Below are 27,673 nucleotides of genomic sequence, written 5' to 3'. Positions count from 1 at the left end.
GACTGCTGGCTCCAGCCACTCACTCAGAATAACAAAGCTGCCATCACGAGCATCACCAATGGCCACTTCAGAAGCCAAAAACACTAGATGGTACTTCGGAGAGCACTTTTTTAATAAAAAGTCTAGGGGCACGTAAGCAGCGCCACGTCCTGTTTGTTTGTTTGTTTTGGTGGGGGGAGGGGTGGAACTTGAGGGAAGAGAAGGACCCACGTTTGGTAGGGACACTGCCTACTGGGGCCCCAGGTCCCAACGATCTTCAAGATCCCCAGGCACGAGCGCAGGACGCTCGAGTGCCCAGGCTGTAGGTGCAGCAGGCACAACCACCAGATGGAAGCAGCTTTCTCAGCTGTGGTGCTGAGGGAAGTCCTCAGGCCGAGTGTCCTGAAGGCCAGAGAGGGTAGCAGTCACGGCCGCGCGGGTGAGATGCGCGAGACTCAAGAGTCTGAATCCCCCCGGCCACCAGCCCAAATCCCACTCACCATCGGCAGCCGTGACTGCAGCATCTGGAGCTCGTCATAGCCATAAACCTGTGTGAGGACCAACAAGGCTGTTAGATGCCCTGCCTTGACGGAGTCTAGCTGGAGAAACGCCCGGGATCCGAGCGGCAGAGGTGGGCTCAGGGAAGGAGCAGCAGCAACCCAAGGCCCCCAGGTCCTGCCGGGGGCCGGCCCAGAGCCCCACGTGCGCTCACCGGGTAGGCAGGAAGCAGTCCTCCGGGGCCCACGAGGTACTGGCTGTGCAGCAGGGGAGGCGCCCCCTGGGGCAGGCTGGGGGGCGCTTTGCCTGTGAAGGCAAACTCAAATGGAGTGAAGGGGCCACCACAAGGGCGAGATTCCTCACGTACTGTGGGCACGGCGGGTGTTGAGCCCACTGTCACGGTGCCGTCCCAGACGAGGCCACGGGCAAGAGGGGAGGGCAGCAGCCGAGAGAAACGGAAGCCATGCTAGGGGGCGGGGGAGACAGAGCACGTGCCACCACATCCAGGCTGTGTTACCAGAGGGGTCCGCGCCCTGTGGCACAAAACACCGCCACCCTCTCCTGAAGGCCGCACTGCGCCGAGAGGGCCTGAGCAGCAGGAACCGCCTGCCCCTCAGAACAAAGCAGGCCGGGCAGCGCCAGGAGAGGCACAGCTGGGCCAAAGGCGGGCGAGCAGTCGCTACCAAACCACAGTCTGCCCGGGTCTGGCTGCCAGGCAGTCACAGCAAGAGCAGAAGAGCCCACGAGAGCTGCTCCATCATCTCAGCTCCAGGGATGAGCGAGGACAGAAAAGAATGGGGAGCTACGAGCACAAAGGCTGCCAGGGATCTGCCCAGGGGAGCGTGCCCCCAGACACTGATTTCAGAATCACCCAGAACCTGGCCCCCACATTAGCTCTGGAAGATCCGGCCTCAAGAGGTGAGTGGAACAAAGAAGACAAGCAAGTGGCGGCACAGCCGGAGGGAGACTGTGAGCTTCCGACGCTCGTGGACCCCCCCAGGCCTGCCCGCCTCGGCCTCCTCCCGGGAAGCAGAACAGCACCTTCGAGGGGCGGGGGAGCTGGAAAGGCCCCGGGGGGCACACACCTGAGGTCACCAAGGGCGTGGCCCTGGCACTGCTGCTGGGGGCACTCACAGCGGTACCGCCCAGGCAGAGGCTGTTGACCGTGTTCATGCTGCTTGGCAGGCTGAGCCCTGAGGACGCGGCACTCGAGGCACAGGTTGCTGCCGTTGAGAAGGTGGCTGAGGACTGGAGGGAAGGGGCGCTCTCCACGCCGGCATGCTGGCAAGACAAAAGCCAGGACACATGGATCTGGGGGCAAAGCACAAGAGTGCACAAGAACCGGCCTGGCCTGTGTGCCCGCAGTCTCAGATGGACCAGTGTGCTCACCGTGGCCTCTCACACTGCAGCCACAGTAGGCCATTGGGACACAACTCATCAGCTGAGCTTTCAAGACCATTAAAATGGAGATTTACGACCAAAAAACCCTCCTAAAAAATCATTAAAGTTGCTCAGGCTTTGGTAAGTGAAACAAAGCACAGACACAGATGAGCACAGAGCATCTCAATATGAGGTGAAAAGCCACCTCACAGAAAAGCAAGGAGCCTCAGGAGAGTCGAGCCTGCGGCCACAAGCAGCCCAACCCAAGTCAGAGCCTTCCTGGCTCCTCTGACCTGAAGTCACAGGTGGCCAAGAGAGGCCTTTGCTCCAGGATCTGGTGACACTTTGTGGGTCACCAGGGACTACCAAGCAGGGCCCAGCCCGGCCCTAGGCCTGCCCGACAAGAGCCACCGAGGAAAGAAGGGCAAAGCCTAGCAGAAAGCTGTGAAGAGCCTGAGTGCCAAGGGTCCTGCCCAGCTGCTAGTAAACGAGGCATCAGGAAGGGCTTCAGGGCCTGAGGGGTGGGTGGAAGAGATACACCTGGCTGGGCAAAGCAAGGGTCAAAGAGGGAGGAAAAGGCTCTGTAAGACTGAGACCAGCCTCCAAATCAGAACTTGTGCACAACAAAGAAGCCGGGAAACTCCTGGAGGGGAAGCTGAAGAAGCGAAGGACCAGGAGAAAGGGGGCCCCCGTGTGCTCTGCTTTCCACGGCACAGACGGCGCCGTGCGGGTCCCAGCCCCGCGGGCCGCCCTGCCCACCCGAACACTAGTATCCAGAATTGGCTCAGCAAGTGAAGACCGCTGAAATTATGGTCTTCTGGGGCTCCTCGGGACTCCTGCCCCTTCCGCCTAGATGGACAGACAGAACCAGGAAGACGAGAGCCCAGGGTAGGGCCAGGGCTGCCCAGCACCCATTCCACGGCCCCCTGCGTGGAGCCAAGGGCACCCGCCACAGGATCAGGAATGGCTCTGACCACCGCACTGTGATGGTGGCACTGGCCACACAACCTTTCAACCACAGGATTAAAAAAAGAAAAAAAAAAAAAAAAAAAGAACATTCCCAGACTGGGGAGTATGAGGAATCCACGGGAACTCCAGAGTCATCCAGCAAGCGTCTCCTACTTCAGTGGACCCTGGCGGCGTTCCCGTATCTGCCCCCTCACCTCTCAAACCTGTGAGGGAGACAAGCTGCTGGCTCGCTCGGACCATCCGACGGGGCTGCCACTCAGCCCCTCAGATGGGCCCAGAAAAGCACAGCTGCACCAAACCTTCCACAGAACACGAAGGGCAGGAGAATACACTAGATTTCCTTTACAGACAAGGTAGGAAAGACCTGGCTGTGACAGACTATGATATATCCGACTATTCAAAAATCAATTCATAAAATGACAAACCTAGGAAAAATATTTGCACTTCCCATCACAAAGGGCTACCTACTAAGTCTCCCAACTACAGAAATAAAGACCACAGACCTGACAGGAAAATGAAAAATGTAAACAGCTCACCCAAAAAGAAATTAATGGCTTTCGAATATATAAAATAGATGTTCAAGCTCTTTCGATTAAACACTATACTGACAGGTCATTTTTCTATTAACACATTGGAAAAATACAAATATTTGGTAACATCATTTCAGGAGGACATGGGGAAAGAGGACATTTCATTCTTTGCCAGTGAGATCTAAGTGGGTTAAAATCACTATGCAGAGCAATTTGTATAAAATGACAAATGCCTAGCAATTCCACCTCCAGGGTTTACACTCTAGACACAGCTGCACACGTGAAACATGTGCAGAAGGTTATCCACCATTGTTTGTACAGGCACATCTCATGTTCTTGTGCTTCTCAGATACTGCGTTTCTTACAAAGTGAGGGTCTGAGGCAACCCTGGGTCAAGAAAGTCTATCAGCACCATTTTTCCAACAGCATTGGCTCACTTCCTCTCTCTGCGTCACATTTTGTTAATTCTCACAATATTTCAAGTCTTTTCATTATTATATTTGCTATAATGATCAGTGACCTCTGATGTTACAAATGCAAAAAAATTACAACTTGCTCAAGGCTCAAGTGATGGCTAGCATTTTTAGCTAATAATGTATTTTTAAATTAAGATATGTTGTTTTTGTAGACATGTTATTGCACACCTTAACAGACTACAGTATAGTGTAAACAAAACTTATATGCACTAAGAAATCAAAAGATATATGACTCACTTTCCCACAATATTCCCACGGTGGTGGTCTATAACTGAACCCACAGTATTTCCAAGGTATCAAGACTGAAAATGGCCCTAAAGTTCCATCAGAGGAGGCCTGATTAAATAATGTAATGCAGCAGGGCTGTGAAAAAAGAACAAAGAACTCTGATTCAACACAGAAACCTCCTGAAGATACACTGTTAAGTGAGGGAAAAAGATAAAGGACACTATGTAGAGAATACTCCCATTTATATTACAGGAAAAGAAAAAGGGCAGAAGGAAAACTGCTATGTATGCATTTTATGGGTTTATAAACTACAAACTAGAGGATCAAGAAAATAGTAGGAAAAGGGGTACAACCAAGTAGAAAAGAGACAAAAACTTTTCAGTATATATCTTTTTATGTCTTTCGTTATTGAATCTGTGACGATGTTAGCAATTGTACTAGGTGATTCTGGCTGTGGCCATTGGGACTGTAAGATTTGGGGTTTCCTGCTAAGACACAGAGTGCAGCTAATCCATGAGAGCAAGAGCTCTGGGCTCCAACACACAGTGCCCGGAACAGGAGGCCAGCTCTGCAGGGCTCACAAAGGGGACATCTCAGGGCCCCCACTGGCCAAACAGGAGGCACTGGCTGGTGGGCAACTTACTCCAAGGGCAGAGATATTCACACCAATCTCTGCTATGAAGACAGTGATCTATGTGTTTTAAGACAAAGAATTATGTGTAAACTGATTTCACTTGGAAAGCTAGAGTATGAAAGCCACGATGTTAGCCAGGTCCTGATAAAGGATAGGACCTGAATCTTCCATTGCTTCATTCTACAGCGAAAGATTCGACTTCTTCTTCAGAGGAAACCAATTTCCCCCCGTTTCCCGACTCTCCCGTTCATCTGCACCCAAAACTTCCTTCCCTACTTGAGGAACCATCTACTTCCACCTTGTGGAAGCCTGCTGTCTCCCAGCAGAGGGACACTGTGCTCTCTCCAGGCACCTTTCCTTCCACGTTCCAGCCTCCCCGGCTGCTAGCACAACACCCGCCTGCTGCCCTGCCTCCTTGCATGGCCCGGCTGCCAGCCCTCAGCCCGCTCGGTCTAGACCGAGTCCTACCCAAGACCACGCTCCCAGCTCCACAGCTCAGAAGCCGCACCTCAGCAACCACCATCTAGGTCACTCTTCAGCGCACCAGGACACTCGCCCGCTTGTGCTTCCACTCTTGCCTCTCCATACCCACACTTCCTTCTTCAACAGCAACCTTCCCAAAGCCTCTGCCTCTGAGCTGGGGAAGATGGCCTGAGACGGCAAGAGTGAAGTCTCCACGACCACCAGCAACCTGGAATGCAGTTACACTGACTGGGCTGTCAGTCTCAGAGACACGCGAGCTCTCCCTTTCCTTTCAAGCACTCTCCCTACAGTGGGCTTCACAAAGTAACAGAGCATTCCCCAGGAACACTGCTCTTGATTAAACTTGACTTTTAGTAGAGGCCATGCGGAAGTTAGCAACGAGTCTACTTTCCTCTACAAAACTTGCAAAGACCTCAACATAAGAAGCCCCAGCAAATAAAACCAACCCTGCCAGGTAGAAAGGTCTCCTATCATGAACAGGGAGCTCAGTGAGTTCTTGGGAACAAATTCACCACCTGACAGCCCTGCCAATCATCTATCAGGTATGGAGAACCAATTCTTCCACAGAGACATGGACTTAGGAAGCAAGATGTCCTCCATGTTGCCTAGGAAATCATCTGTTCAAACCATGTACCTAGATGGAGACATTACAGCCAAGCTATTAGAGTATTTCAGATATTTAAAATCCACAAACTAAAGCCCCACCTGCACATGACTAAGCTCCAAGCTGGCTAAGCAGGGTGCTGGGCGAGGGAGCAAGGAAAACACTTACCGTGTGTGACGTGCTGGTGGAGAGCACCGTGTGCGCAGAGGAGAGGCTGCTCTGGTGGCCGGAGAGAGAGCTGGAAGACAAGGCAGAGCCCCGCGTGTGCACCCCCCGGCGCTCCACTCGAGGGACCCACGCGTCTAGGAGGGCTGCACATGAGCTTGCCCATCCCTTCACATCCTTCCTTCCATGTGGCCTTGGAACCCAGTCCAGGTGCTCTGTGGTCAGAAATGATCTAAAGGGTCACTCACCATGAGGATCTGGGACATCCTGCCCTAGGAAAGCTACAGAGCCAGCTCAGACAACTCTAACCATTTGCTCTGCAGACTGTAAATGCTAAGAACAGGATTGCACTAAGAACACAGCCAGCCCCAGAGACCCCATTATATTTGTGTGTGAGGGAAGAAAGTTCCTATGTTCAACCCCACATGCCAGAGACAGAGCTTGAATTCCCATCAAATGCAGAACTCAAACCAAACGCTTTTGTTCCTGGCTACAGGAGGAAAGAGGAGAAGTCTACTCAGAAGACAGGGTAAGGACCAGACAAATCCCATTCTCCTGCACCCTGTTCTGATAACTTGATCTCTGACACCACGACAAGTGCGAGGCAGTGACCTGCTCAGAAAACCCCCAGCACTCTCACCCCACATCACAGCAACGCGGCCCAGAATGCGGAGGAGAGACAAGGTTCGGGGCACCCTCCTGAGGGCTGAAGAAGAGTAGCAGTGACCCCTTGGACCCACCTGATTCCCAGGGGACCCAGGGCTCTGTGACAGCAGGGGCATTACAGGACAGCAAGGCTTTCACACTCGGTGCCTGTGAGACCCTACCCAGCCACCTACGCTGCGGCCCTACTGCAAAAGGCCAGGACGTCATGCAGGGAGCAACAGTGGGTTCTGCTCATGGGAACAGCCATGTAGAAGGGCTCCAGGACTTCGCCCCCGTGTGCCTCGGACTCTGGGCCCGTATTTTCCACATACCTGCTAAGCTGAGAGAGGGGGCTGCTGGACAGGTCACCAGGCTGGGACAAGGAGGGCAGAGCGGCAGTGTGCTGGGGTACAGAGGGCAGAAGTGGAGTGCAGGAGGTGGTGCTGGGCAGGGAGCCCACGGATGGGAGGGCGGAGGGAGGGTCTGTTGTCTTTGGAGCTGGAACAGATGAAGGAGCTGTAAGAAACAGATCTGTTTAGCGCCAGAACCAACCGTTAAGTGTCAGAAATATGCTCAATGTTTTGTGACACGTCAGGCTCAGCTGAGACATATACAAAGTTACACCCCTGGGGAAAATGCACAAGCATGCCACAGGTAGGCCCTTCTCTGTCTGCTGCGACTATGGAGAGGACTGTCAGAACACAGGTCCCAGGCAAGGAGAGAAATGACATCTTTACCAGCATACACAGCCCCTCTGGGGTGAACATACTCCTCCCAACTAAAGGAACCCGACCCTGAGCCACACCCAGAAAGGGAAAGAGGCTCTAAGTTTGACAAATACAGTTACAACATGAGCACAGCAAGGGACAGTGAAAATCTGGTAGGCGAACCACCCAGGGGTTAGGTCTGCTTCTATCAAATCAGGCTGACTTTGTGAAAGGTCACAGACAGTTTAGGGCAGGAAGGGATTGATAGCCCAGGGTACATATACTGTGGAGAGCTACACAGGCCTAAAATCTGCAGAAGACACCCCTGCTGTCCACACCTACTTTCAAAAGCGCAGTGAGCACTTCCTTCGCATGTGCTTGAACAGAACAGACCTCAGAGCACACAAACGCACGCGTTAGGCTTTCAGAAGAGCATGAATGCGATCAATCCTAGCTGCAGAAAAGACTCAGTTTTAGTGCCATCCACACATACAACTCAGATATGTGCTTGGGAATAAAGCATCATTGTCTTTTCCAGTTAGGAGGTGGCAGCACCTTTCCTTGGGAGGCCCTGGGAGTCCAGGGGACACACACTAGTCTCTAAATGGAGGATAGCTCGAAAACCAGAACAGACAGCAACAGGGCAACACAGCACAGTCAGTTCTTAAGAGTGGTCTTCACAACCCTGAGGCTTGTTTTTTACTCACAGTCCTTCCCAAATGACACCTGTTCTTACAGAAACTAGATAAACACACCATAGATGTCCCTGGCCCCAAACTCACCTCCCTGAGTGTCGGATCACGTTAATGACAGGTTCACAGAAAGCCTCTCAAAGAACGTGTGTTTGTATGAATTTGAGTGTGTGTGTGTGTGTGTGTGTGTGTGTGTGTGTGAGACAGAGAGAGACAGAGAGAGAGAGAGAGAGAGAGAGAGAGAGAGAGAGAGAGACGGTTGGAGAAGAGAGCACAGGACATAAAAACCTATCTAAAACGTGCACTATGTTTTACGGACATTTCACATCTCATTATCTCACTTAAAATCTCCAGAACACCTCTATGTGCTCTCGACCCCATGCCTGGACAAAAGAAACTTCCCACTACGGCTTGTGGAATTCATACTTCCTGTGACACCAGTGTTCTCAGAGCTACCCACGTTATCACATGTGTCATTTCAATTCCAACTGAGGCCCACTCCTGGTCTGGCAAAATCCCATGGCCACTCTCCAAAAATTCCTAAATAAAGAGGGTCTTTTTGACTTCCATACCGATAGTGGATACCCATTTGCTTTACTGAATGATGAATGAAAATCAGTTTCATTTTAGACTATGATCATAACCATAGATAAATTAGCTAAGAACAAAGGAAACAACTAACGGGGATTCACCTACACTATCTCCAGTGATCACTGAGCTGTGCTGGATGTGGAGGGCCCCCTCCTTTTCTCCCAAGTGTTTATAGTGAGCAACATTTTATCTCTCTTCCTCACAATGTCTTTCCTGAACATGCATGCCAATTTCTGCTTGAAATGTCTTTCACATTATTGAAGTGAGAGCCCTCCGAGCATCCTGGAACCTGGGCCTCTGAGCCAAGCATCTTTTAAATCCAGCCTACACTCTACACTTGGGGGTGCAGTCTGACAAGGGCAGAATAATACAATACCTCCTTCTTGCTGTGGATATAACATTTCTAATAATACCATCAGCTCCAACCTGGTCACGGGGAATCTCTATCTAAACTCTAAACGCAAAGAAATGATGCCAACGATGGATCAGACACAGCTCTCAGAAAAAATGTAGAAGGACTATTTTTGCAGAATTAGCCATTGGCCAATTGTTTTCCCATCGCATTAGCTACGCTCTTTTTCTGTCTGTGGTTTCCACCAGCCACGACAAGAATAGTTAGCTCACATACTTACTGTCTACTGTCTGCTGACTTCGACTACCACCATGTCCATTCTGTAAGAAAGAGAAAAGAAAGTAAACCTGCAGAATCAAATGACAACCTAGATGACTTTCTACGGGATTTAGCCACAAACATATGAAGCATTATGAATTAAGCAAAGAACTATGGCCTATTTTGTTTTGTTTCTTAATAAAAGGAGAGGCAATACAATAAATTCTTAATAAATCTCAACAAGCTGACATTTTTTTTAAAACAAACTGGGTATTTAAGGAAGTAACAAGGATAAAACATAAGACCAAAAGCACAGGAAGCAATGAAACAGTCCTAAAAATTATTAAGCCATAGGAAGGACTTAGGAATTCTCATTATCTTGAAATCTCCACAAGCCTTCCTGTCTCAAGCACATTCTGTCTCCTGAGTACCCCCCATACAAGAAAGAAAATGTTTCCAAATTATAACAAAGATAACTTTCATACAAGGAATTATCATATTTTATATTATTAACAAAATGGTTCTCAGAGAAAGACGTTACTTTGAAACATGTTTTTTTCTGAACTGGGTGGGGAAAGAGTGAGTTAGGACTGTTTGGTAGTCAGTCCCAAAAAGAACAGAATCTGAAAACAACTGGTTTGAGTTAACCATAAAGCACTTCACTGGAACCTTCTCACAGAAGGAGGCATCCTCACAAGGAAAACTTTACTTCCACAGACTGGGTGGGGAGACCCGGCAAAGAATGATTGACACTGGAACCTATTGGGCTCAGACACTGGTCCTGGATGGAAGAAGGAAGCTGAGGAAATAACCTTCTCACAAATGTCAAAACTACTTAAAAAAAAAAGACAAACCTTATAGCTTTTGACTCTGCCTTAACCAAAATCCAGTACAGTTTCTGCTCATAAAATCTTAATTTACAACACATTTTAGTCTTAAAACAATGAGATTATTTACAAGAAATGTAGACAATAAAACAGAACTGCTAGGAAAAAACAAAACGAGTTAAAAGACTGAAGTCAGAGAAAGGGAAACACCAATATACAAAGACAGGTGGAGAGCAATCAAAGTTCTACTCTTTTGCCTCCCTCTCAACAGGGGTTCACTATTCAGTAAATACATACACATGACATCAAGCATGTGCAGCCAAGACAGCACAAACCCTGACATACAAAGTCTTCTCAAAACTACACCAGAGGGCTTCCCTGGTGGCGCAGTGGTTGAGAGTCCGCCTGCCGATGCAGGGGACACGGGTTCGTGCCCCGGTCCGGGAAGATCCCACATGCCGTGGAGCGGCTGGGCCCGTGAGCCATGGCCGCTGAGCCTGCGCGTCCGGAGCCTGTGCTCCGCAACGGGAGAGGCCACAACAGTGAGAGGCCCACATACTGCAAAAACAAACAAACAAAAAACAAACCAAAAAAACTACACCAGACAAAAAAAAATAGAAAAGGGGAACGAAACAGCTGCCATCATAACTTAGGAACACTTCATCCCACCTAGAAAATCATTTTTTTAATTTATTTGGCTGTGCCTGTTCCCTGACCAGGGATTGAACCCGGAGCCCCTACATTGGCATCGTGGAGTCTTAGCCACTGGATCACCAGGGAAGTCCCTAGAAAATCATTTTTAAATACAAACAACGAAACAACAAGGTCCTACTGTATAGCACAAGGAACTATATTTAATATCTTGTAATAATCTATAATGGAAAAGAATCTAAAAAAGAATATATGTGTATAACTGAATCACTTTGCTGTATACCTGAAACTAACACAACATTGTAAATTAACTATACTTCTATTAAAAAATATTATAAACAAAACCAAAACACTCCACAAACAATGGACAAATTGACACAACAAAGGAGCCATATTATTTGGGATGGGGGAAATTCTAGGCAGAAGCATGGTGGGAACAAAAATAAAGTATCAGATGATCGGGAGAGATCAGAAATCTGGTTCAATGAGCTGAGCAAGAAACGAGGTGAACAGTGATACAGACAAGCAGAACAAGAGGTAAAGTTAGAGCTGGAACTGAGATGTCATGGAGATGACAGATTTAAGCACACAGTCTGATTTATGTTTTAGAAACTATAGACCAGCACGTTCCAAGGCAACGGAATATATTTTTTTAATTATTTATTTATTTTTGGCTGCATTGGGTCTTTGTTGCTGTGCGCTGACTGTCTCTAGTTGTGGTGAGCGGGGGCTACTCTTTGCTGCGGTGCGTGGGCTCCTCATAGCAGTGGCTTCTATTGTTGTGGAGCACGGGCTCTTGGCGCACGTGGGCTTCAGAAGCTGTGGCACGCAGGCTCAGTAGTTTTGGCTCGTGGGCTCTAGAGTGCAGGCTCAGTAGTTGTGGCGCACGGGCTTTGCTGCTCCGCAGCACGTGGGATCTTCCCGGACCAGGGCTTGAACCTGTGTCCCCTGCATTGGCAGGTGGATTCTTAACCACTGCGCCACCAGGGAAGCCCGGGAACAGAATATTCTGCAATAATGGAAATACTGTCTGTGTGTGCTTGGTCTTATATTGTAGTGACTAACCATATCTAGACAGTCAGCATTAAAATGTGGTATGTCTGAGAAACTAAACTTTTAATTGTGTATTTAATTTAAATAAACTACTACATGTGGCTAGTGGTTGCCATGTCGGAAATCACAAAAATAAACTTCTTAAAGAAGATATATGAAGAATACACGGCTTTTTAAAAACATGTAAACCAAGAAAGGCAAATACAGGTGGAAAATGAGAGCAACAAAATTTTGTACAGTAGAAAGCAGATTCCAGAGAGTAACTCTGACTTAGCTGACCGGGTAAAGCCAAATCATAAGCAACCAGTAGGGAAAACCAGAAAACCACTCAACTGACATCAAAGAACCACACCGAGCAACTCAGTACTTATATATATCACATAACTTTGGAAGTGGGTATGGAGGTAGGGCTAAACATAGGAGAAATGTTTTAAACTCTGTACAGCAGGGTGAATGCCCCCTTCCACCGTCTCCCACAGGCTCTAAACTTCATCAAGAGGGTAACACATGGCAAGGAGTACTATTAAAAAAACACAGATTAAGTCAATGCAGACAAAACAAATTATTCCAACGGCAGCCTTCTGTCTGCACTAGGCTCTTAAGACACTAACAGACAGGTATAGGCCCTACAGGGAAGAGACTAGAAGAACAGTCCCTGGAGAATCTAAACAAACTCAACAGAAAAGGCCCACAGGGGCTGATGAAGGAACTCCCCACCCCTAGAGAAATGGCCGCCCACACTGTCCCTCACGAAAGCCCACATCCAACAACCTACTGCCACAGGCAGTTAACCTTTCAGTGTCAAGTGGGCAGCCTGGAATCACCAGACATTTGAGGAAAACATCTAACATGAAAGATGGAAAAGGAAGGGAGGAAAAGTCTCTTAAGTTGATACGTATAAATATTTCCTCAGAATCTTAGAAGGAAACCTAAGAAAAGACAACATACCCAAATTTCTGCTATGCCAATTCAATTGTTTTCATTATTTTCATGTTCTCATCCACTCTTTAAAGTAGCTCTCTCTATAATGCTTGAATGTCTTTGCCTTACAGGAAAGTGAAATATTACAGACTATAGTCCCAGCCTACGCCATCCAAGCCGCTCTGAACAACTCAGGGTATATCCTTACACTATCCTTATACCAAGTGTCTGGGTCCATTCACACAATCCTTGTGCAAGGGTGCTTGAAACACAGGTTTCAAATGAGATGGCCACTAATGGCAAATCCAACGAACTATACGGATTCTACTTAAAAGGTTAGCCATTTCTAAAAGGAAATCTTAGCCAAAAAGCATGATTTCCCAACTACACACTGAACTCCAAATAGGATTTCCTATGAGGAGAAACCGGAAACACCACTAACCATGATGGTTCCTGGAGCTGACTCCGATGGACTCACAGAGCTTTGGTACGCGCTCCTGTCATGCACAGAACTCTGGTCGTAGGAGGAAGATGTTGTTACGGGACTAGTGGAGCTCAGCGATGAGCTGGTCAGACTGGAAGAGGTAATGACTGAAGTTGTGTGGGTGGAGTTCTGCACTGCACTGGTCACTGCTAGGGAGGTATTCAAAGAGTCACTACAAAGAATAAAAGACATGAGACATAAATTTGTGTCACTTTACAGGTTTTCATGGAGTGGTTTCATCTCTTTATTGTCATATTCTAAATTAAATAAACATATCTGTAACTACAAATTTACACTACTGCATTATTTATTTAGTTGTTAATTTTTCTCGTGCAGGATCCAATCCAGGATCATCTGCATTACTTTTTATTTTTTTGTAACATCTTTATTTTAATTGCTTTACAATGGTGTTACTTTCTGCTGTATAACAAAGTAAATCAGCTATACATATACACATATATCCCCAAATCTCCTCCCGCTTGTGTTTCTCTCCCACCCTCCCTATCCCACCCCTCTAAGGTGGTCACAAAGCACCGAGCTGATCGTCCTGTGCTATGCGGCTGCTTCCCACTATCTGTTTTACATTTGGTAGTATATATAAGTCCATGCCACTCTCTCACTTCGCCCCAGCTTCTTACCTGTCCCCCTCCCCGGGTCCTCAAGTCCATTCTCTACATCTGTGTCTTTATTCCTGTCCTGCCCCTAGGTTCTGAAGAACGTTTGTAGATTTTTTGATGATGGCCATTCTGATCGGTGTGAAGTGATACCTCATTGTGGTTTTGATTTGCATTTCTCTAATGATTAGTGATGTTGAGCATCCTTTCATGTGTTTGTTGGCAATCTGTGTATCTTCTTTGGAGAAATGTCTATTTAGGTCTTACACCCATTTTTGCATTGGGTTGTTGGCTCTTTTGACATTGAGCTGCATGAGCTGCTTGTATATTTTGGAGATTAATCCTTTGTCAGTTGCTTCGTTTGCGAATATTTTCTCCCATTCTGAGGGCTGTCTTTTCGTCTTGTTTATGGTTTCCCTTGTTGTGCAAAAGCTTTCAAGTTTCATTAGGTCCCATGTGTTTATTTTTGTTTTTATTTCCATTTCTCTAGGAGGTGGGTCAAATAGGATCTTGCTGTGATTTATGTCAGAGTGTTCTGCCTATGTTTTCCTCTGAGTTTTATAGTGTCCGGTCCTACATTTAGGTCTCTAATCCATTTTGAGTTTATTTTTGTATATGGTGTTAGGAAGTGTTCTAATTTCATTCCTTTTACATGTAGCTGTCCAGTTTTCCCAGCACCACTTACTGAAGAGGCTGTCTTTTCTCCATTGTATATTCTTGCTTCCTTTGTCATAAACTAGGTGACCATATGTGTGTGGGTTTATCTCTGGGCTTTCTACCCTGTTCCACTGATCCATTTCTGTTTTTGTGCCAGTACCATACTGTCTTGATTATTGTACATTTGTAGTATAGTCTAAAGTCAGGGAGCCTGATTCCTCCAGCTCCGTTTTTCCTTCTCAAGATTGCTTTGGGAGGCTTCCCTGTGGCACAGTGGTTGGGAATCCGCCTGTCAATGCAGGGGACACAGGTTAGAGCCCTGGTCTGGGAAGATCCCACATGCTGCAGAGCAACTAAGCCCGTGCACCAGAACTACTGAGCCTGCACTCTAGAGCCCACGAGCCACAACTACTGAGCCCACATGTCACAACTACTGAAGCCCGTACACCTGGAGCCTGTGCTCTGTGACAGGAGAGGCCGCCACAACGAGAAGCCTGTGCACTGCAATGAAGAGTGGCCCCCATTCATTGCAACTAGAGAAAGCCCGCATGCAGGAACAAAGACCCAATGCAGCCAAAAACAAATAAATTTATTTAAAAAAAAAAAAAAGATTGCTTTGGCTATTCGGGGTCTTTTGCATTTCCATAAACATTGTAAAATTTTTTGTTTCTATTTCTATGAAAAACACCATTGGTAGCTTGATAGGGATTGCACTGAATCTGTAGATTGCTTTGGGTAGTAGAGTCATTTTCACAATGTTGATTCTTCTAATCCAACAACATGGTATATCTCTCCATCTGTCTGTATCGTCTTTAATTTCTTTCATCATTGTCTTATAGTTTTCTGCATACAGGTCTTTTGTCTCCTCAGGAAGTTTATTCCTAGGTATTTTATTCTTTTTGTTGCAAAGGTAAATGGGGTTGTTTCCTTAATTTGTCTTTCAGATTTTTTGTCGTTAGTGTATAGGAATGCAAGAGATTTCTGTGCATTAATTTTGTATCCTGCTACTTTACCAAATTCATTGATTAGCTCTAGTAGTTTTCTGGTGGTATCTTTAGGATTCTCACGTGTAGTATCATGTCATCTGCAAACAGTGGCAGTTTTACTTCTTCTTTTCTGATTTGGAATCCTTTTATTTCTTTTTCTTCTTCTCTGACTGCTGTGACTAAAACTTCCAAAACTATGTTGAATAACAGCAGTGAGAGTGGGCAACCTTGTCTTGTTCCTGATCAGAGAGGATATGGTTTCAGTTTTTCACCACTGAGAACGATGTTGGCTGTGGATTTGTAATATATGGCCTTTATTATATTGAGGTAGGTTCCCTCTATGCCCATTTTCTGGACAGTTTTTATCATAAATGGGTGTTGAATTTTGTTGAAAGCTTTCTCTGCATCTATTGAGATGATCATATGGTTTTTCTCCTTCAGTTTGTTAATATGGTGTACCACGTTGACTGATTTGTGTATATTGAAGAATCCCTGCATTCCTGGGATAAACCCTACTTGATCATGGTGTATGATGCTTTTAATATGCTGTTGGATTCTGTTTGCTAGTATTTTGTTGAGGATTTTTGCGTCTATGTTCATCACTGATATTGGCCTATAGTTTTCTTTCTTTGTGACATCTTTGTCTGGTTTTGGTATCAGGGTGATGGTGGCCTCGCAGAATGAGTTTGGGAGTGTTCCTCCCCCTGCTATATTTTGGAAGAGTTCGAGAAGGATAGGTATTAGCTCTTCTCTAAATGTTTGATAGAATTCACCTGTGAAGCCATCTGGTCCTGGGCTTTTGTTGGAAGATTTTTAATCACAGTTACTACTGCATTATTTAAATGATGCAACTGAAGATTCAAAAGAACCACCCCTCCCCCCTCCCAAATTAGACCCACCTAATTTAACTGACAGGCAGGGTGACATCTTTAAGGATCCTTAAGAATCTTTACAGAATCCAGATATTGTGAGTCCTTCCTTAGAAAAGGGAACTCAAGCAATTATCAGATTTTGGCTCTAGAAAGTAAAAAATTTAATAAAATAGAATCTAAAATCTGGGATTCTCTATTTATAAAATATTCCACTGAAAGAAAATAAGTGTTGACGAAGATGTATAGAAACTGCATCCCTCATAAACTACTGGTAGGAATCTAAATGCTGCAGCCTCTGTGGGAAACGTTTGACAGTTCCTCAAGCGGTTAAATATGAGAGTTACCATATGATCCAGCAATTCCTAGGTATATATACAAAAGAAATTAAAGCACACAAAATTTTTAACTGAATTTTCACACAGCATGATTTATAATAGCCAAAAAGTGGATGCAACCAAATGTCCATAAACTAATGAATGAATAAACAAAATGTGATGTATCTGCAAAATGAAATATTATTTGGAAACAAAATGCATGCACACTATAACATGGATGACCCTTGAAAACACGATGCTAAGTGAAAGAAGTCAGATACAAAAGGCCACTTACTGCATTTTTTTCTAGTTATGTGCAGTGTCCAAAACAGGCAAATTCAGAGACAGATTACTGCTTTCCAGGGGATGGGGGAGGGGGGAAATTGGGAGTGACTGCTAACAGGCACAGGATTTCTTTTTAGGGTGATGGAAGAAATGTTCTGTAATTAGATACTGGTGATGACAGCACAAACCCATCACTACAGGGTGTCTTTTCTCCACCAGGTGATTTCTTAGGCTCTATTTTGTTTTACTTTGCAAAGGACTTAACTCAGTCAAAACCGGAGAGAGAAGTAGGAAGTTGTATACCTTAAAGATTTCGAATACAAGCTAATGGGAATCTGGCTACTATTTTCACTGCTTGCAGCTGATCCAAATTCAGAGAGAGACGGTTCTGATCCAAATTCCAAGGCGCCAAACTGGACATTTAATCCTGTGACATCTGCTGAACCAGGCATTTCCACTGCAGAAGCTGGGATCTGAAAAAGCAAAACCATGATGTCAGCAACAGAGGTCAGAGATTCCAAGTCCCAAGGCCTACAAAGCTAACAAGCACTGGGTTCCCAGGGCATTGTGGGCAGGCCTGAGGAACAAGGAGTGAAAGGCTGAAAGGAAGGAAAAAGGAAGATGATTTTTTTTAAAGAGAGAGAAAGGAACAGAGCAAAGAAAAATTAAAAAGTTAACAGGACAAAAAAAAAAAAGTTAACAGGACAATGGTCAGTGCCACCAACTGCTTCTTTGAGCAAAGAGAGGGGGGAGGATTGTGGTGAAGGATGACTGAAGAAGAGGGGCCTCTAATGAAAGCATTACCTGGTCAACGAACCACTCATCCTCTGTCTACAGAACACAGCTAAATACGTAAGAACAGCAGGTCCTGAGTTAAATACACAAGACCATCAGATTTCCTGAGCCAGACCTGTAATTTGAATGCACAGTCCCTGTCTCTTAGCACAAACCCATTCCCTCTATATTAGCCCAGTTGCTCAGAAATGACTGAGTCCTCATAAAGCAGTAAACTATGTACTTGAAAATACCACAGGAACTAAGTGTTAAAATACGTCCATCTTTGGGACTGTGACTTCACGATGGAAGACCCACCTTAGAAGCTGGAGGTATTCGCCGTTTAGGGAGTTTGATGTGTTTAGGCTGTGGCTGGTGAGCAGACACGGCGATGTTTTCGACAGTCATGCTGGGAAGCTGCAGAAGTTTGTTCACAGTGGAGGTACTGCTGTCTCTGGGTGCTGACTCTCGGAGTTTCACCTGGGAAGGAAAGGACTCCAACCCAGGAGGAGGAACAGTGACTGCCTGAGTCTGCTGCTGCTGTCGTTGGCTCAGTTGGCTAAGAACAGGGGATGGCTCAGGCTGAGATTTGAAGTCTAAGAAGGTGGGGGGGTGGGGGGCAACAATCAATCATTTAGGCACATGAGCTCACAGCTCCCTCTTCCACCAGCACTGATGCTGAAGGGTTGCTGTCATCACTAGTTTCTCCCAACCGTCTTCTAGCTGAATCCCAAACGTGGTGTGTGCGTGTGTCTATAATGTTTAACAACTGGTATATGATAGATTGAAAAGAACACCTGAATGGGTTTGTAGCTAATGTCTTATGCAGAGAGGAGATTCAGTTTATGCTAAAGCATATGGGGTGGGGAATAGGTGTTTTATATTAACTTCTGAAAACTATTTTATTGATTTTTTTCAGTAAGTAACATGTGATATTACAAAATCTAAAAGGTACAAAAATACACATGAATGTGATGTGAATACAAATCACCCTTCCACCCCATCCCCAAATTTGATCCACAGAAGCAGACACAGTACCCAGTTTCTTGAATATCTTCAGATATACTGTTTCAGTATATATACATAGAGACACACACACACACATATATCTTGCTTCCTCGCAAACCATTTAGTTTTCAGAGACTGTTCCACATTAACGTATAAAGAGCTACTTCATTTTTATGATTACAAAGTAATCCATCATACATAGGTATTGATTTTTAAAACCAGTACTGTATTAATAAACTTTTAGGTTTTCCAATCTCTTGCTATGAAAAACAATGCTGCAATGAATATATTTCTACGTAAGACATTTTGGTCAAGTGCAAGTATATCTGTAGGATCAATTGCTAAAATACAGTTGCTGGTTCAAAGAGTGACTATATTTTAAATTTTGACAAACACTTCAAAATTCCTATCCATAGACAGAACACAAACTTTTTAACATACTGTAATACCACACTTTTATCCTTCTTCGTTTGATTGGTGGAAAAATGGCAGAAAAGACACAAATTAAAATGATATAAGTTTCAGGGCTTCCCTGGTGGCTCATTGGTTAAGAATCCGCCTGCCAATGCAGGGGACATGGGTTCGAGCCCTGGTCCGGGAAGAACCCACATGCCGCGGAGCAACTAAGCCTGTGCACCACAACTACTGAGCCCGTGCGCCTAGAGCCTGTGCTCCGCAACAAGAGAAGCCACCGCAATGAGAAGCCAGCGCACCACAACAAAGAGCAGCCCCCGCTTGCCACAACTAGAGAAAGTCCACGTGCAGCAATGAAGGCCCAACGCAGCCAAAAATAAATAAATTTTTTTAAAAAAATGATATGTTTGGCTAAAAATCATTGCATACACGTAAGTTTTCTTTGCCTATGAACTCTGTCCATACCCTCTCTTGACCATTTTTTTACTTCGTTGTTGGTCTCCTTGATTTTTAGTTAGTTTTTATATTAAGGAAGTTAGCCCTCTGCCTATGATACAAATTTTTTTTTCATAGGTTGTCTCCCTTTTCATTTGCTTATGGTGTTTCCTATCATATCTAGAAAGGTCTACCTCACACAGAGTATATCAAAATCTTCCCATGTTTTTCTCTATTATTGTTCTAGATTCATTATTTATGTTTGGGTATTTCACTCATTTGGCACTTTGCTGAAGAGTGGGAGTTAGGGATCCAACTTCATTTTCCAGCCAGTTACCAAACAGAAATAAACCGTCTTTCCATCATTGAGTTGAAAAGCTACCTCTGCCATATAGGATAGAGGTTGACAATCCTTTTCTGCAAAGGACAAGACAGTAAATATTTTAGGCTCTGAAGGCCTTCTGTTAGCAAATTCTCAACTCCGCCTTTGTAGATTGAAAGTAGTTATAGGAAAAACAGAAATGAATGGCTGTGGCTGTGTTCCTATAAAAGTGTACTTACACAAACGGTGGCAAATCCAGTTGAAGGTTTGCCATCCCATGACTTAGTATATTTCCATCATAGATGAATCTACTTTTGGCTTGATATTAGAGGCATGTACAAAGAAGACAGGCTTTTAAAGAATATGGGAATAGCACGCTCAAATCTAAAAACTCACACCACTCATCTGTTAAGTGTGCAGAAAAAAGTTAACATACATAGGAGGCCTATAGCTGCCATCAGAAATGCCAGCTTGCAGATGGGCTCTCAGCTTCTGTCTGGGAACAGGGAATTTTGGTATGTTCTAGACAAAGGATGCCTACACTCTAACTGATAAAAGGGATTCTCTGCTCCTCGATTATTTGTACAATGTGGTTTATGTTGAATACTTGCTTTCCTTCTGGGATTCTACAATTTTGGTTTGTACTAGGTGGAGGGTGCCCATGTAACCAAGTCCCCCAGTAAAAACCTTGGGCACTGAATCTTTAGTGAATTCCTTGGTAGACACGACTTCAAACCTAGAGTAGTCTCAGGTACTTCCGTAACAGTAAACCATTTCATTCAGCAAAGAAATGTGCTTCCATGTCTCTCAATACACCCTAAACATAAACCAGACAGCTGACCCTATGGCTAAAGTAACCCCCTGCTATTGTGGCATGTGTGTGTTGGTGAGAAATGGTGGTTTAATGTCAAAAAATCTATGGGAGTACAGCTTAGAAAACATCCAACTTACACATGATGCCTTTAAATTATAAACCACAGACATTAAGGCTGGACCAAATCATGGTGGATACATGCATGTGTTAGAATCAGAAAGCAACCAGAGGATGTGATTTAAAGTGGTGTCCACATTCCACCTTCTTATTCTAATAAAGCTCAAAAAATCTGTCTAGGCATTTATTCAAAGTGTTGTTTCCTTATATTTGCATGAATATTTCCATGTTTTTGCACATCTCTTCAAGGTATGTACTTACTACTACTACTAATATTAACAAATAAATGCAGGTATTTATACAATGCCAAGCTGACTGATTTAACTCAGCAACTCTGCAGAAGTTCTACTAAAAAAGAAATATGTCTGGTCAAATCCACATTAGTGTGCAAAAGTCAACCTGCTCTGCTAATGTTCGGCATGTCCTCACTAGGGGCAAACCACCACGCTTACCAAAATACACTTACCAAAATGACTAAGGACTGAGGACTGGGATGCTGAGGGCTTGAGGTCCCAAGAAGAAGCGGTTGTGGGAGGACCTGTATTATTCTGCTGTGAACTTGGGGTGGTGGTAAACTGGCCCAAACTTGGAGCTTCCAACTGGTCCAAAATCTGGGAGCTGGTGATGTTTGCCATTTTGGAAGGTGCGAGCTCTCCAAATCCTGAACCAAGGACGGATGACTTTAAAGAGAAAGAAAAGCAAAAGTCCTCAGCGATACAGAATTTCTACAACAGGCTCTAAAACACACCATGTATTTTCACAAGGATTTAAAAAATTATAACCTAAAACATTCTGAATTAGTAAGAATCATCTGAGTAAATACTACATGAAAACATTACAAGATCTGACTACATAAATCCAACAGTCCTTCCTGATTCTGATACAAGAGGTTAGAGGGGGGCTTCCCTGGTGGTGCAGTGGTTAAGAATCCACCTGCCAATGCAGGGGACATGCGTTCGATCCCTGGTCCGGGAAGATCCCACACGCCGTGGAGCAACTAAGCCTGTGAGCCACAACTACTGAGCCCACGTGCCACAACTACTGAAGCCCGCGTACCTAGAGCCCATGCTCCACAACAAGAAAAGCCCGTGCATCGCAACAAAGAGTAGCCCCCGCTCGAGGTAACTAGAGAAAGCCCGTGCACAGCAACAAAGACCCAACGCAGCCAAAAATAAATAAATAAATAATTTTTAAAAAGAGGTTAGAGGGAAGGGGAATATTTGCCCTAGACTTTAAGAAATTGATTTTTATTTAAAAAGTGATGTCACAAGTTCACAAACACAATACTACTCTTTTTAAAGTAAAGAGAAATACCATGAATAAAATGACAGAGACAAGCCTGAAAAACAAAATACAGTCTTTAACTTTTTAATGTTTTTAATAGGTTTAGTCAGAGAGATCAGCCATCGGGTCACCCGGCAAGATCAGACGCAGGTCACAGTACTTACTTAAAAAGTTTGTATTCTAAAATCAGATATGAATTACACAGGTGGTATTTGTGTATTGAGCAGATTCCCTAGACACTGCTGTGTTTATTACAAGGTGTTTAGATGACTAACTACACCAAATACGCTCCCAATGCGAATGAAAGCCTATGACTAAACAACATACAGTTGCAGATCAACTGCATTTTTACTTATCACGATCATTCAGTTTCTGGAAAGGTTAAGTCCCTTGTCAAAAATAACTTTGCAGGGACTTCCCTGGCATTCCAGTGGTTAAAATTCTATGCTTCCACTACAGGGGGGCACAGGTTCGATCCCTGGTAGGGGAACTAAGATCCCACATGCCGTGTAGTGTGGTCAATAAATAAATAAGTAAACAAGCAAATATTAAAAAAATTTTAAAAAACCCTTTCCATAACCATCTTAAAGGTTAAAAATAGAAATGATTTGCATTTCATCAAGAGGTCAGATCTAGAGAGCAGAATTATTTCTGCTATCAATTCCCAAAGGCATGGACTATCTATCCCAGTTGTTCTAAAGATATCCAAATTCTCCAAAACTAGGCTGTCGGCAATTATTGCACATCAAACACAGAATCTGCTTCTATTAGAAAGTTGTGCTAACATTACTTATTGCTACTCCTGATTCTGTGCTCATGCTGCCCGCTACACTACTCTTATGTTGCTATAAATCCGCCAAAACCCAGCTCAAGCCTACTTGCTCAATAAAGGCTTCTTGGATGATGCTTCTATTCTGTTTTCTTACCGAATCTCTATCCTGTTTCAGCATTTAATCTTAACGCACTTTCTGTGTGTTTCACAACACGATGACATCACTGCATCAATGACTAGCACCTTGCTTTAGGTAACACTTAGCACAGGACTTTAATTCCACCTATGCATTTCAATCAATGGGGGCAGTTTACAAATGTGTCTACTGGTACACTTGTGCACATGCACTCACATATACATAAGCACACACAAGTGCCCAAGCCCAAAGATTCTGACTGGTCTTGTGTAGAATCTGGTATAATTTTATTATTATTATCATTATTAATGTTGCTATTAACTAAAGTTTTCCAATGATTATAAAAGTATAGTAGGGTTGGAACTTCCCTGGTAGTCCAGTGGTATAAGAATCCACCTTCCAATGCAGGGGACACTTAATTCCTGATTGTGGAACTAAGATCCCACATGCTGTGCGGCAACTAAGCCTGCGCGCTCTAGAGCCCACACGCCACAACTAGAGAAAAGCCCGTGCACTGCAATGAAAGATGCTGCATGCTGCAGTGAAGATCCCGTATGCTGCAGCTAAGACCCAATGTAGCCAAATAAATATTTTTTTTTTTAAAAAAAGTACAGTAGGGTTGAGAACCACTGCTCTAATATGCTAAACAAACAATTCTTACTCCAGTTTCTCAAGATGTTGTCCACAACAAAAAGCAACATACCTGGGGGATGCTGTAAAAAGCAGAAACAAAAACAAAAACTCAACTCACGTCTTATCTACGCTCTCAGTGGCCTGACTATGATTCCAGCAAGTCAGCAAGGACATCACATCAGTATACCAGTGGCAGATGGAGGAAAGAAATTGGATGGTTCAATCAAACTCAGGGGTATTACTGGGCCCTCTCAAAACAGAGACAGCACCCTGCCTTGGGCCTGTCCGACTTCAAGCACTGATATCCTCTCAAACACTATCAACAATGGCACTAAAAATGTCAAGTTCCCAAGCCAGTTATACTTGACATGACATGACTATGTAGAGTAGAAGACAGCAATGAAAAGTTTACATATTCAATTCTCCATTTTTTTAGGGAACAGCAAAGGATTTTGAGTCAAGTGGGAGAGGGTGATTATCATATATCGTATTCATAAGAAATTCCATTTCAACTGTAGATTTCAGGTAAGACACAGCAAAGAATGAACCAAGGTAATTGTCACTAGGGAAAGCTGTGGATCTGTGTTTATAGTCCTTCCAACCTCCCCTCTGCCAACTCAGAACTGCCCACACTTGGACAGGGACTTGAGTTCACCATTCTGCAGCTACATTCTTTCACGTTCTATGCTCTTTTATTCCCATCACCTATCTTCATATGCTTCACTAAAGGTTCCTGAACTTCTTTCTGATGGGAGTTTAATTCTTATGGGAGCCAGAGTCATATATGCAGCAACAGATGACACTGTTCCATTGAAAACGCATTTAAATTTTTAAGGGCCTCTACTACATAATTTTTAGGAATAACAAATAAAAATGAAAAAAATATAAGAACCTAGGCAGACCTAGAAAAAACTGTTCTTGCATATTAGCAAGCCAATACTCACAAACATTAGCATTTAAGTAAACTGGAAAACAAATGAAAATTTAACATCTTAAGTACAGAGACAGACTTTGAAACAAAATCCAAGAAAAAAAAATCATTAGTAAGAAGGATGCCTAACTAAATGATTATAACTAAACTAATTCATAATTCAATGAATCATAAAGAAGTATTTTTATCTTCATCCAGAAAACTCAGTAGTTGAATTCCACATGGCATCATCAGATATGTGCTTGGAAATTATCACATCATTGTTTTCTGGACTGAGATCTAGTGTAGAAACTTTTATATGTAAAAAATAACCATAAGGCATGTGTCATTCTAGAATACATTTGCTCATGGGTACATTCCTTAAAATCCCATACTGAAATAAAAGTGAGTTACCAGACTCTGAGGTGGATAGGGATTGACAGCAGTGGAGCTGCCAGTCCCTTGTGCCATCTGACTGTTGTGCTGAGAATTTGTGAAGACAAGGGCTTGGCCAAAGCCCTGCTGTTGGGAAGTTTCAAAGGAGTTGACTTCTGAGGCTTGACTGTTGTGAGGAACAGGCTTCTGGAGCAAGGCTACCAGATCAACACTAAGCAGACAAAAAGCAAATGAAGAATGAGTCACAGGCAAATCTCACCAAAAAAATGAATTTGAGAAGGGAGTCAATATTAAGTAATAAGTTCATGCTAAAAATAATCCCAGTGACGAAAACCTTTGGAAACTGGAGTTTAAGGGAGCCAAAAGCAGGGAATCAATCATCCGCCACACACTCCTCCTCCCCAAAAAGGCATACCAAGGCACAGAGAGTGAAACAGGGCTTTGCAGAGAAGAGAAACGAAAAGGTGCATTAAGATGTTTCCACAGAAATGGCACAATGACAAGTGATTTGAAAACCTGGAGCAACTGAGTACACTTAAACAGTTCTCTCAAGTTTGGCTTGTTTCCTTTAGAATATTTGGCTCCCCTTATCACTTGAAACCAGTCTCTCTTAAACTTCCCTAAAGGAGAGTGAATCCATATTTTTGAGGAATGAGGACCAAAGCCGTACTAGACCACTGAAGCAGTCTGACATTTATCATAAATATTCCTATAAGTTCTGCATTCTATCCAATAATATATTTACATTTATATAAATCTCATATAATTTCTCTCTTAAATATTTAGGAAAAAATGCACAATGTATTAACAAATACTCTGTTAACTAGGATTCTTATAATGTCCCCAGAAAGACAGAGATCCAAATTTGAGAATCATGGTCTTAAAACCTGAAAGCATGAGGAAAAAGTGATCTTCCAAGTAATATACTACTTAACATGGGAATGAGCCACTAATTTCTCCACAGGATGACCTAACATGATAATTTGCTCCATCAAATCTTTTTAAAGGCCAGTTCCCAGGCAGTTCTCCTAACGGAAACTCTCACCATGCCAGTGAGGCGGATTCTGGAAGGTCAAATAATTCAAAACTCACTTGTGATATATAGCAAAGTTCCTAGGCCGAAGTTTCTCTCCTTATCCACTACCAACTCTCATGTTCCCATAACCGGATTGAAGTTATGGGATCTAGTACTTTGGACCCCAAGTTACTGTTCTAACTTATGACAGACTAATTCTAGGGATACAAATCCATGGTGGTTATATTACATATGACCCATCTTAAAAGTTCCATTACTAAAAAAACCAGAACCAAGTTCGATTCCAAAAGATTGATAAGACATATGCATGAAAAACAGTCCAGCACTGTCTTCTGAAAAATAACCACTGAAAAGGTCCATTTCTTATTTTTTAAATGAAAATGATCCTATCAAATTCATTGAGTACTAAATACAATGCAGAAGTTATATCCGTTTAAGGAGAAATTCTGAGCAATTCACAAAATATATTGCAAGACATAACCTTTGATCGTTTTTATTTCCCTATAATGAAGTCTTATAACCATCACATTTAGCAAGAGATTGAGCATGTTGGGCTCAAAACTGTCTTCAATGCTCAGATGTCATATATATCAAGGCTCTCATCCTTCTAGATCACTGCATTTTGAAACCATAATCAAAGGTTTTTAGGATGCAAATAAATGCTTTTCAATAATTCAATTCTGCACACTTCTAACAATGTTTCTATTACCCCAAAAGCTCCTTCCTTTTCTGTAATCCATGAAATCAGTAGATTAAAACTAGTAGAACCCATATAAAATGAGAAGTTTGTACTACCCTGAGAAGATCTAAACAAATGGTATTATATGAAGAAACCAAAGGATAGTTCTGTTAAGTTTATTTGTCAAAAACAGTATGCTTACAAAAGTAAAAAAAGAACCATTGAATAGATTTAACATTATCTCTGTCACAAATTCTAACACAAACATAATCGCTATTTTAATTCATCACTGATCACAACAAATTAGGAAATGATGGAGGCTCTGTCAGCTCACCAAGTAAGTTAGGGATAAAATAAAAGTCTCACACAAAGAAGAGAAAAAACAGAAAGAGAGTCAAGAAAAGGGTAAAAAACAGAAAGAGATCTGAGGAAGAAAACAACTCTCCTGAGACAAGAAATTTCAATTATGCTTTGACTAAAAAACAAAAGGTGGGGGAAAGCGTTTACCTTTGCCCAGGTGTGACAAGATGCTCTGCTGGAGCAGATGAGGAAGTGAAGACCTTTGTTTCAGAAAGCTGTTATGAAAGGATTAAAAGTATTTTAATCTTATTTTAATCAAAATGTATCAAATTCCTGACAATTTTTAGTCACTGGTACTCTTATTCTAGTTCACCCAAAAGGTGGTCAAAGGAAAAGAAATATACAAGTGATTATGGCACATAATTTTCTTATGGTGAAGATAAATTTAGACTGATAATCCCACAAAAGAATTCCACATCAGTGAAACAAGAAAGTGAAGTAGTAAAGCCAGACCCTTGTGCCATAGTTCAAGTCCCAGTTTCACTATTCTACTTCACATTATATAAAATGAGAACACCAATAAAAACCACCACTAATGTTACTATAAACTCCAAAAAGGAGTAGGAAAGTTTGAAAGGCAAAATAATTGACGTTCTTTCCCCAAACACAGATGGTTTTAGTATTTTGTTTATTAGTAATAGGTTTACTAGTCATAGATTTCCTTACTGTTTTTATCAAAATAATTTTATTGAGGTATAACACATACAATAAACTGCGAATATTCAAAC

General features: G+C 43.5%; 1 protein-coding gene and 2 non-coding genes across 22 annotated transcripts in view; all 3 read right to left on the bottom strand.

Annotated features, from left to right (window-relative positions):
* The window catches only part of UBAP2 (ubiquitin associated protein 2), a 121,126-nt gene that overhangs the window by 8,620 nt on the left and 84,833 nt on the right, over positions 1-27,673 (bottom strand). For 10 of the 20 annotated variants that reach the window (XR_012332229.1, XR_012332230.1, XM_033857957.2 and 7 more), the window contains 13 exons: positions 27,093-27,160; positions 24,889-25,081; positions 21,206-21,419; positions 17,948-18,225; positions 17,159-17,328; positions 13,086-13,299; positions 9,214-9,253; positions 6,924-7,107; positions 5,950-6,019; positions 4,070-4,195; positions 1,563-1,758; positions 692-783; positions 480-527 (listed from right to left, as the gene is read on the bottom strand). Coding sequence is in view for 18 of the 20 variants with exons in the window: in XM_033857957.2 (XP_033713848.1) it covers positions 480-527; positions 692-783; positions 1,563-1,758; positions 4,070-4,195; positions 5,950-6,019; positions 6,924-7,107; positions 9,214-9,253; positions 13,086-13,299; positions 17,159-17,328; positions 17,948-18,225; positions 21,206-21,419; positions 24,889-25,081; positions 27,093-27,160 (1,893 nt within the window). In the remaining 2 variants the exon portion in view is untranslated. The remainder of the gene's footprint in view (positions 1-479; positions 528-691; positions 784-1,562; positions 1,759-4,069; positions 4,196-5,949; positions 6,020-6,923; positions 7,108-9,213; positions 9,254-13,085; positions 13,300-17,158; positions 17,329-17,947; positions 18,226-21,205; positions 21,420-24,888; positions 25,082-27,092; positions 27,161-27,673) is intronic. The other 10 variants (XM_033857965.2, XM_033857971.2, XM_033857968.2 and 7 more) reach the window with 4 other exon arrangements.
* On the bottom strand, positions 7,755-7,836 carry LOC117312857 (small nucleolar RNA SNORD121A). The gene has a single exon (XR_004527262.1). It is a non-coding gene; the product is annotated as a small nucleolar RNA SNORD121A (small nucleolar RNA).
* Positions 24,688-24,768, bottom strand: LOC117312856 (small nucleolar RNA SNORD121A). Its single transcript, XR_004527261.1, has one exon. It is a non-coding gene; the product is annotated as a small nucleolar RNA SNORD121A (small nucleolar RNA).

The sequence above is a fragment of the Tursiops truncatus genome, chromosome 6 (assembly GCF_011762595.2).
Source record: "Tursiops truncatus isolate mTurTru1 chromosome 6, mTurTru1.mat.Y, whole genome shotgun sequence".
Lineage (NCBI taxonomy): Eukaryota > Metazoa > Chordata > Mammalia > Artiodactyla > Delphinidae > Tursiops > Tursiops truncatus.
The sequence above is the reverse complement of the archived record's forward strand: the minus strand, read 5'-3'. Positions and strand labels throughout refer to the sequence as shown.